This window comes from Myotis nattereri (genome assembly GCF_964212035.1).
Source record: "Myotis nattereri genome assembly, chromosome: 9".
In the NCBI taxonomy this organism is placed as follows: Eukaryota; Metazoa; Chordata; class Mammalia; order Chiroptera; family Vespertilionidae; genus Myotis; species Myotis nattereri.
In genome coordinates this window covers 19,171,547-19,182,447 of record NC_138084.1, presented here as the reverse complement: position 1 = coordinate 19,182,447, position 10,901 = coordinate 19,171,547, and the positions used below count along the sequence as shown (strand labels likewise).

The following is a 10,901-nucleotide window of genomic DNA, read 5'->3' as shown; positions in this document are numbered from 1 at the left end:
AGGATTTAACAATTATTCACATCAAGCCATATTTTCCTCATCTACTTTTACTATGTCTTTTTTTCTACAGTGCCATTTTACACCCTTAAAATGATAGTAATTTCTTCTCGTCATCTAATGCACATTAATGCACATCTAACTCACCTGGGAATTTAAAAGTTTACTGATAGTATCTGGGCTCTACTCCCAGGGTCTCTGGTATAATTGGTATGAGAGGCGCCTTGGGCATCAGGATTTTTTAAAGCGTCCCAGGTGACCTTAACGTGCAGCACCAACTGAGAACCGCTGTTCGGGGCGTCCTTCCCCCCACGCGCCTGATTTGTGCTCCGGTGTCGGCTCCCGGAGGACCGGAGACGAGGTTCCCTGAGCGCCGTAGTCCCGCCCCTTCCCAGAGAACCAATAAACCCAAGCTTCTCTCTTGACAACGCCAGGGACTTGACCTCCGGGCTGCCGGCGCTCTGCACTCCGCCCAAGCCTCTATGGTATTTGGGTGTCCTCTCTAGCACTTGCAAGCCACCTTCGCCTTCAGCCGGAGCCGGTTTCCTAGCGCCGCCTCGTTGGTACTTCATTCCGAGAGCGAGTCCGGATCCGAAAGGGGGCGGGACTTCCGCCCGGAAGTGGCCCACGTGTTTCCACCTTTGCCCGCCTGGGTTCTTGGTAAGTTTCTAGTGTTTGCCCGAAGTTGGGGACACCGGGGGCTTTGTGACCGGCTCCAGGTTGTGCTGAGTGACGTCTGACCTAAGGGTGACACTGGTGATGTCGCCGCCACTTCAGAGGTGCAGCCCCTGCGCCGGGGCCGGGCCCGGGCACGTTGTTCCGCGTAGGATCCAATTCCTAGGGCCGCGGAGGGTCAGGCCTGCGGTTTAGAGAGTTCCCTCCCGGTCTCTCGGTCTCCTGGGGAGAGGTGACCTAGAAGCCCTGAGCGTCAGGCCCGGGGACTCGATGTCCAGCCCCGCTAGTGACGTGCTGTGTGACCTTGGGCTAGGCACTGTTCCCCTCCCGGGCCTCAGTTTCCACATCTGTGAAATGGGATGGTTGAACTCAGGTCAGTGGCCCCTGCCGGTCTGATGCCCTATGATGACTCTGCACCTTTAACACCTGGGATGGGAAAGTGAACGGGAGAGGTGGGTGCTGACGGTGATGTCTTTTCCCAGGACTAGGAGGTAGGAAGGAGATCACCGTGCAGGGCTGAGATGGATCCGCTCAGGGCCCAGCAGCTGGCGGCGGAGCTGGAGGTAGAAATGATGGCTGATATGTACAACAGGTAAGAGCCGACTCTGTTTAGGGAAGGATCCTAGGTTGCTCTTGCTGAGTGTAGAGGTGGATGACTTATGAAAAATGCTTTGCTCAATTTAGGGGGCACCCACCCGCACCGACTCCACCGACTCCACCCCACTCCCACCCCTCATGGTCAAAGGCCAATGCAGACTCAGCATAGGGTCACTAGAAGGAGTTGGGCATTTAGACTGGGATGGATTGGCCATGGAGGAGCTAAGTAGGAGAGAAGGTCCACTTCAGTCTCTGGTTAGGCTCCAAGAACGGTTGAAAGTATTTGCCTTTTGAAAAACAGAACATATCCCACTTACTTAACATTGCTTAAACTCTTACTCCGCCTCAGGCAGTTGCTAAACATTTTACATGCACTATCTTTTTTAATCTTCAAAATAATCCACTGGGTGGCCCTGGCCAGGTAGCTCAGTTGGTTAAGGGGGCCGTCCTGATACTCGAAGGTTGCAGGTGGGTTTGATCCCTGGTCAGGGCACATGCAAGAATCAACCAATGAATGCATAAATAGGTGGAATAATAAATTGATGTTTCTCTATATACATGTCTCCCTCTCTAAAATCAATAAATAAAGAAACAAAAAATAATCCACTGGGCTAATTTTACTGTGAGAACAGGGAAGCGTCTAGAGTTTAAATAACTTTCTCAGGGTCCACAGCTGGTCAGTAGCAATGTGAGGTCCAGTACTTTTGTAAATTTGGGAACAATTCATAGCTCCATCAATTACCACTAGTGTGGGCTTGGACAAATTACTTGGACTATTTGACCAGTGGTTTCCCTGTCTATCAAGTGGAGGCAATACTACTACCTACCACATAGAGACATTATAAATATTAAATGTTGCCCTGGCTAGTGTGGCTCAGTTGCTAGGGCATCATCCCATGCATTGAAAAGTTGCCAGTTCGATTCCCGGTCACGGTACATGCCCAGCTTATTGGCTCCATCTGCAGTAGGGGACTTTTAGGAGTCAGGCAGCTGATTGATGTTTCGCTCTCCCTTCCCCTCCAAAAATTAATAAAAACAAATCTTTAAAAAATGTATTAAATGTTAAAATGTATGACAAGCTCTTAGCATCAAGCCAATACATAGTAAGCAGTCAACATATGTCTGCTATTTTTATTAGCTTGAGCTCTCTGGTATCCTCTGCTTATTGGTTGGTTTGTGTTGGAGGATATATGTTAGAACAATTTTTAAATGTAGGCTGTGAAGTCAGACTACCTGGGTTAATATCTCAGCTGTATGTGGTCCTGAGGCTCTCTGTACCTTATTTTCTTCATCTGTAAAATGGGGATATTTATCATGTGTAACTATAGGGTTACCATAAAAATCATGTCAAGCACTTAGCATGATGCCTTGAACATAAGCCAGTACTCAACTAATGATTTCTATTTAATTAGTTATAAACATGGGCTCAGGTAAGGTTCCTATTCTCAAGGACCTTCCATAATAGTTGAGGTGTAAACTGAGGATTTATACTGCCTGCCTCAGAGGTGAATCAGTTAAGCACGTCAGGAATGGTTGAGAGTTCCTGGTATGCCACAAGGTACTGCTGACCTGACCTTGCCCTCCCTTCCCCCCAGAATGACAAGTGCCTGCCACCGAAAGTGTGTGCCTCCCCACTACAAGGAAGCAGAACTGTCCAAGGGCGAGTCTGTATGCCTGGACCGGTGTGTCTCCAAGTACCTGGACATCCATGAGCGGATGGGCAAAAAGCTGACAGAGTTGTCTATGCAGGATGAAGAGCTGATGAAGAGGATGCAGCAGAGCTCGGGGCCTGCATGAGGCCCCACAGGATCCACCCCGAGGTGCACCCTGTCCCTTCCCGCTTGTTTAATTAAAGTGCCCCTGTGGGGTGTCATCTGTGAAGACTGTCAGGCCTAGGCTGTCTCTAGAGAGTCTCCGGGAGCCTGAAGCCTGGCTCTCCCCCAGTTGAAGAATGGGTATTTGTCACACTGGAATGTGACTGTGCGTGTGTGTGTGTATGTGTGTGTATATTAAAAGATTTTGTTGACACCTGTGTGCAAATAAAAAATGCTCTTAGCATCAAGATGCCTGGCACGTCAGAGTAAAGGCAGCAGACCGACACAACCTCTACCAGCAGAGGGAGTCTCACAGTGTTTACGAGTATAGACTGGTCTAATGACTTAGGTTTGCACTCCAGGTGAGCCACTTGATGTGTGACCCTGAACATGTCATTTCCTCATTTAGCTTCCTCATTGTAAAATGGGGATAATCATAGGGCTGTTGTAAAGATAAAATGAGTTAATATGTGTGAAGTATTTAGAATAATGACTGGGGCATAGGAAGTAATAAATTTTAGCCATATATATGGCTATGTATATATATTGTATATTTAAATATACACTTTTAGATAACATGCTATATACTGTTAAATATGTATAAATATATTTAATGTTTATATTATAGATGATATAACTTGTAAAGGATTCATTTATATTTATATTAAATATATATAAAGTAATGAGTAATTATAAAATAAAATAAGTAATTATTGATAGTATAAATATATTTTAATAACAGAATTAAGTGGAGGCAGGCATTTTCACAAATTATATAGAAAAATACTTAGAGGAGCCAGTGAAAAATAGTTGTGTTTAAGAAGGAAGCAGCCAGTCTTTTGGTTCTACACAGCGATATCGAGCATGTGAGGGAACCCAACTTGGTGTGTGATGGGAGTGATCCAGGCAGGGGACTGAGTGATCACTGCCTTTCAGCGTCCACCTGAATCAGGGACTGCACTCCTCACTCTTCAGATACTATCCACCCAGTCTGATCCGCCCAGCTGGGCCCAAGAGTCCTTTGAGGAGCTGGCGGCACAGAGGAGCGGTGCTTGCTGGAGTCTCGAGTAGAGCAGTAACATGGAGGCCGGGGCCGGCTGCTGTGTCTGCTCTCTCACAGGAGAGGCTGCCACCACAGCTAATTCCTTCCCGAGGGGTGCCCTTGGAGAGTTGTGCAGCTTTCAGAATGTGTGGGACACTCACTCTGCGTGAGTTTTCGGTTGGCACCAGTGCCACTGTGACAGGACCTTCACAGTGGGCCTTCCCTGTAGATGGAAGTGTCTGGGAGGTCACTGGGCACGAGTGAAGGAAACATTAGAAGCAGTGAGTTTCAGGCTTAAAGGTCCAGGTTCAAGCCAGACAGCCTGAGGTGACATTTCCTAGCAGTGTGATGTGGATGAGGCATTGAACTGCCCCGTGCCTGTTTCCCCATCCACAAAATGGCAATGAAAGTATAACTCATTGAGTGGTTGTAAAAATTGTGTTAGTAACTAAAGCATTTAGCATCAATAATGTTAGCTCTTTTTTTTTTTAATTGCCAAGTTTTGTGTGAGGGGACACTGGATAGACCCCTGGAAAACTTCAAAACCATTGTTCATCTGTGCTAGTGGTGGGCAGAGAGCTAAGGCTCCTTTCTAGGTGCTGAAGTGCAAGATTGGGTCAACAGGTGGCGCTGTCAGCTCACGGGATGGGCACAGCTGTGAACAATTCTACAATTATGCATTATTTGCCTATTCTATGCAGGCGTTGTGCTAGGAAGAGTGGAGAGTGAAGAAAATTGATATTGCACCTGCCTTCAGGTTTAGCAAGGAATGCCACAGATTCTCTGAGCGCATAGCTGGGACATCTAGAAGAGCACTTGTTCTGAAGTGGCAGAAAGTATGGAGGTTTCAGGAAACAAAGCCTGGGTGTGCCTGCAGTGCCGAGTGTGCAGGGAGCTGTGGTGAGAGATGAGAATTGAAGGCTGGGCAGACGCAGGTCCAGAAGAGCCTGGTGAGATGTTAGAGTTTGGATTTTCTCCTATTAAGGGGATCAGCAAACTGTTGAAGGATGCTAACTCTGACTGGGAACATGGCAGATCTCTCATTTTAGAGGCTCCCTCTAGCCGTCAGGGTGGATAGTGGTAGATGATGGTTTAATGGATTAAGGCAGTGGTTCTCAACCTTCTGGCCCTTTAAATACAGTTCCTCATGTTGTGACCCAACCATAAAATTATTTTCGTTGCTACTTCATAACTGTAATGTTGCTACTGTTATGAATCGTAATGTAAATATCTGATATGCAGAATGGTCTTAGGCGACCCCTGTGAAAGGGTCGTTCGACCGCCAAAGGGGTCGTGACCCACAGGTTGAGAACCGCTGGATTAAGGGGAGCTGGGCCAGGGAGCCAGGGAGGAAAGAAGGGGGGCAGTGGGAGTAAGAACAGCTATTGAGTTGCTATAGTGTGCTAATAAGTATGTTTATTATAGTTAATCCTTATAAATAACTGTGAAGCGGGTACCACTATTCTCATTTTATAGATGAAGAAGCTAGGGCTTGGGAAAGTTAATAACTTGCTGAAAGTCACACAGCAAGCAAGTAGCAGAGCCAGGATTTCAACTTATTCAGACAGCAGCACCTACTTCTTTTTTTTTTTTAATATTTTTTATTTTTTTTTTACAGAGAAAAAAGGAGAGGGACAGAGAGTCAGAACATTCGATGAGAGAGAAACATCAATTAGCTGCCTCCTGCACGCCCCCCACTGGGGATGTGCCTGCAACCAAGGTACATGCCCTTGACCGGAATCAAAACTGGGACCCTTCACTCCGCAGGCTGACACTCTATGCACTGAACCAAACCGGTTAGGGCGAGCAGCACCTACTTCTAACCAGTCCTCTGGGATTGGGGGTCGGGAGGTGCTTCCCAATGAGACAGCAATTTCACATTTCATTCAACAATATTTATTGTTGGCCCGTAACATACAAAGAAGTACATAAAGTGCCCAGAGTGAGCTAGCTAGGCCCCTGCCCTCAGTGAGTGAGTGCAGGGGGTGAGGGGTGGGTGGGTGCAGGAGATGGAACAGACATGCAAAGGATATTAGAATGGCTTAGGCCAGCCGTGGGCAAACTACGGCCCGCGGGCCGAATCCGGCCCGCTTGAAATGAATAAAACTAAAAAAAAAAAAGACCGTACCCTTTTATGTAATGATGTTTACTTTGAATTTATATTAGTTCACACAAACACTCCATCCATGCTTTTGTTCCGGCCCTCCGGTCCAGTTTAAGAACCCATTGTGGCCCGCGAGTCAAAAAGTTTGCCCACCCCTGGCTTAGGCCCTTTGAGCCGTAGAGAAGAGGCAAAAACATCCATAGATGTGTTCTTGCTAGATAATCACAGCTTTAAAAATCAGGAAATGTCTCACAAAAATCTGGACTCTGGTTTCTTTTGAAAACTTAGAAGATCTGATAAGTCAGCCCATATTGCTGCTTGGTAGCTGTGTCTGGAGGACGGGCAGAGGTGGGCAGAGGCTCGGCTGTCCACCAAACCTCCCTCCGCTCTCTTCTTCCTGTCATCGTCTGCCTGACCTGAAGGCATTTGGTCTGCGCCTTCTGCTCTGGGGCTCAGATGAGCTGGATGCTATATGAGGAAATGTGTTGTAGGCAGTCTCTAAGATGGCTCTCAATATCCTGCCTGCTGCTATTTCATCCCCCTGGGTGTGCCCGAGACCTAGAGACTTGCTTCTAATAACACAGCAAAGGTGATGGGATGCCACTTCTCAGGTTAAGATTGTAATGGCCATCTTGTGTGTTCTCTCTCTCCCTCTCCCTCCCTCTCTCTCTCTTTGCAGCCTTGTGAGCAACCCTGAAGCAGAGGATCCATTGAAGCTGTACCCCAATGCCCAAGCTAGAGAAACTAAGATAATATATGTTAAGCGATTACATTTTGGGGTAATTTTCTATGCAGCAGTAACTATCCAATCCATGTACAGTTCTCACAGCTGTTACAATTATCTGAGACTATGGTCATTCCACACCTATACCGAGGATGGGCCAGGCACCATTCCAGGCATTTGGGAAACATTAATCAACACAACATAAAGATCCTTGCCCTCTAGGAACTCCTATTCTAATGGGGATGGTTCACATAGGAGTCTGTGCTGGCAGTGCTGTTTTGAAGGAAAGACAAACTCCCTCAGCTTTGCGGAGAAGTTCTTAACTTCCTTTGGGTCTTAGACACTTTTGAAACCCCAACAAAAGCCACGGACTGTTTTTTTTTAGAAAAATGTACATGCACATGGAATTTTGCATGCAGTTTTAGGGATTTTCATAAGAATTCTTGTGGTCTGCCCTGAGGAGTCTTGTGATGAGCATTGTTTTAGGTGCTGGGGCAAAGAAACAAGCAAAATAGAAGGTCTATGGAGGGGAGACATGGTAAAATCAGTGGCGTGTACAGTGTGCTACGAGCTACAAGAGATGTCCAGCAAGTTGTGAGGCTACATAAAGGAATGTGCTCCCATATCTGGGGGCTCAGAGAAGACTGTCCCCCTGAAAGTTATTGAGGCTATGCTTTCAGTGATCTGAGAGAGAGAGAGAGGAGAGAGAAAGAGAAGGAGAGAGAAACATTGATGTGGAGAGAAACATTGATGGGGGGAGAGAGAGAGAGAGAGAGAGAGAGAGAGAGAGAGAGAGAGAGAGAGAGAGAGAGAGAGAGAAGAAGGAGAAGGAGAAGGAGAGAGAGAAACATTGATGTGGAGAGAAACATTGATTGGCTGCCATACATGCTCTGACTGGGAATCAAACCTGCAACCCTTGGTGCAGGGGATGTCGCTCCAACCAACTGAGCTATACAGGCCAGAGCATGAGTGAGATTTGAAGGGTGGGTAGGAATTTGTCAGCTAGGGGGCACAGTGGATGGTGGGATCTGTTACTTTTGTGAGGATAGCGGTAAGGCAGGTAGGTACACGTCCCTGCCCCCTGGGTATACAGTTTATCATGGAAACAGACATCTGATGATGAGTTTCATCAAAGGGAAATTGGGATGTTACATAGGTCACACAGCAAAGGGATATATTGTTAGAGTCAGGCAAGGAGCTTTTCCTAAGGAAGTCACCATTAAGTCAAAATCAGATTGATTAGATAGGCCAGGGCACGGGAATGTTCCATGCCCAGGAGGAACTTCAGGTGGGAGAGAACATGGGGTATTAATGGGCAAGAAGAGGTCACCAAGGCAAAAGCATAGAGAGGAGGGAGGCCAGAGGGAGGCTGGGGGCAGTAGGTGAACCGGGACATACCCGTAAGCGTTGTTGGGAGTTTGTACATTTCCTCAACCATCATGGGAAGCTTTCAAGGGGAGTGGCCTGATCAACACTGGGTTTCCAGTAGATCATTCTGACTGGATGGTGGGATTATGAGCACTCTTTCAAAGTGTAAAATTCAGTAGAGTTTAGTATATTCACAAAGTTGTACAACCATCACCACCATCCAATTGCACAACATTCTCATTGCCCTTAGAAAAAACCCTACACCTATTAGCAATCACTTCCCATTTTCCCAGTTCCTGCCAACCACTCATCTATTTCTGGCTCAATATACCTGCCTATTCTGGGCATTTCATTTGGTACAATCATACAATATATGTTTTTTTGTGTCTGGCTTTTTTCACCAAGCATAATGTTTTCAAGGTTCGTCTTTCTTGTAATAAGTATCAGTACCTCACTCGTTTTTATGGCCAGCTGATATTGTGTATTAGCATGCACACATTTTTTTATCCATCAGTTGATGTATGATTGGGTTGTTTGCACTTTTAGGCTATTATGAATTACACGGCTATGAGGAGTTGGGTCTAAGTTTTTGTGTTGATGTACGTTCACCATTCTCTGATATATACCTAGGAATGGAATTGCTGGGTCAGAATGGTAGCTCTATGTTTATCTGAGGAACTACCAAACTTTCCAAAGCAGTGTGGCCATTCTATTTACATTCTGCATGCAGAGATATATAATAACTATTTGTTAGGCTGAATAGATAATTTCTTACATAGTAAACTGGCTGCTACTTGAGATAATGTAAGAAATATATGTGTGGTCATTCAGGTGACCAAATATATTCCTCGTATATTTTGGTCTTCATCCACAGTTTCTGGCTCACAGCTCCCCGAACCACTGGAATGTCCTAAGTGTTGAGAATGACACAGGTGTCTCCTGTTATGTGAATGCGGTGAATTTCAGAAGTACCAAAGGATGGGGCTGGTTGCCAGGAGAACCAATCAAGTGATTAGAGGGTTGGCATTTTCAGTCTCACCCTCCTTCCTTCTCTGGCCTCTGACTCCAGGGGAGCCAGTTGGTCAGAAGCGCAGAGGGCCTGGAGGTTGAATCAATTGTCCATGCCCAGTGATTTAATCATTTCTATGTAATGAGGCCTCCATAACAACCCAAGAAGATGGGGTTCAGGAGCTTCTGGGTGGTGAAGAGGTGAAGACTTGGGGAAAGAAGTGGGTCTGGAAAGGGCATGCCCTTTCTCCCATACCTTACTCTATGCATCTCTTCCATCTGGCTGTTCCCGAGTTGTATCCTTTTACAATAAACTAGTGATCTAGTAAGTAACACACTTCTCTAAATTCTGAGAACCATTCCAGCAAATTAATTGAACCCAAGGAGGGGGATGTGGGAACCTCTGATTCCTAACCAGTCAGGCAGCAGCACAGGCGACAGCATGGACTTGCGATTGGCATTCCGAGTTGCAGGGGGTCGTTGGAGCCGCCAATCTGTAGCCAGCTGGTCAGAAGCACAGAGAGTCGGGCTTAGGCTGGCTTCTGAGATGTGTGTGTTTGGACCGCGGGCAGTCTTGTAAGACTAAACCATTAACTTGTGGAACCTGATGTTATCTCTGGGTAGATAATGTCAGAATTGAGTTGAATTCTTGGACACTCTGCTGGCTTCTGAGAATTGTTTGTTGGTGTGGGAGACCCCCTCCAACAGTAGAATTAGGTTCAGGAACCCAATTTACTATTATTTTTAGCTTTTAACAGGCTTGAAGAGTGGGTCTCTGGAAGCAAGTGCCTTGAGCCAAGTTGCTGGACTAGTCAGCTGCAGAGCCAGGATCAGGACCCTGCCTGGTCACTCCTGAGCCAGCTCTCCTGTCCACTCATCTGTGAAGCAGCTTTGAGCCAGAGCCACAGGAGATCCAATGTGATAACACTGTTCTACTGGAAGTATGAGGAGTGCCAGGGGATCAGAGTCTCCCTCCTTCCTGATGTATCCTCCTCCATTCATTTAACACACAAACCTGACCGTATTATCTATCCCCTTCCTTAAAAACAAAGACAAAAGAAAACATAGGCCTAGCTGGCTTGGCTCAGTGGATAGAGCTTCAGCCTGCGGACTGAAGGGTCCCAGGTTCGATTCCGGCCAAGGGCACATGCCTGGGTTGCAGGCTCGATCCCCAGTAGGGGGTGTGCAGGAGGCAGCTGATCCATGATTCTCTCTCATCATTGATGTTTCTGTCTCTCTCTCCTCCCTTCCTCTCTGAAATCAATAAAGAAATATATTTTTTTTTGAAAAAAGAAAAGAAAACATAATCCAAGATTTGCCAGTCACCTATCTCACAACATTGGAAGTCCTTGGCCTGGCAGATGTGATTCTAAATCTAAACTGACCTCAGCCTGCCTTTTCAGCTCCGTTTCCCATCACTCCATTTTATTTATTCAACAGATGTTTACCATGGGCTTGTGACATGGAAGGTCCCCTGATAGGTGTACAAACCACCTACAATGTGGCTCCTGCCCCCAAGAGATTTATCCAAGAGATATCTCACCGGGAGGGAGGCAGGCAAGTGAACTGATG

At 46.5% G+C, this 10,901-nt stretch overlaps 1 protein-coding gene across 4 annotated transcripts; it reads left to right on the top strand.

Moving 5' to 3' along the window:
• The first annotated feature begins 524 nt into the window (after positions 1–524).
• On the top strand, positions 525–10,879 carry TIMM10 (translocase of inner mitochondrial membrane 10). Of its 4 annotated transcripts, XM_081100064.1 has the most exons (4): positions 525–657; positions 1,155–1,264; positions 2,865–3,089; positions 6,909–10,879. In XM_081100064.1, the coding sequence occupies exons 2-3, from the start codon at positions 1,194–1,196 to the stop codon at positions 3,064–3,066; spliced, it is 273 nt and encodes a 90-aa protein (XP_080956190.1). In that variant the 5' UTR covers positions 525–657; positions 1,155–1,193; the 3' UTR covers positions 3,067–3,089; positions 6,909–10,879. The 4 variants fall into 4 exon arrangements, with proteins under 4 accessions (XP_080956190.1, XP_080956187.1, XP_080956189.1 ...); XM_081100061.1 differs by lacking the exon at positions 6,909–10,879 and having other exon boundaries at positions 2,865–3,440; XM_081100063.1 differs by lacking the exon at positions 6,909–10,879 and having other exon boundaries at positions 629–1,045; positions 2,865–3,348.
• Positions 10,880–10,901: the final 22 nt, after the last annotated feature.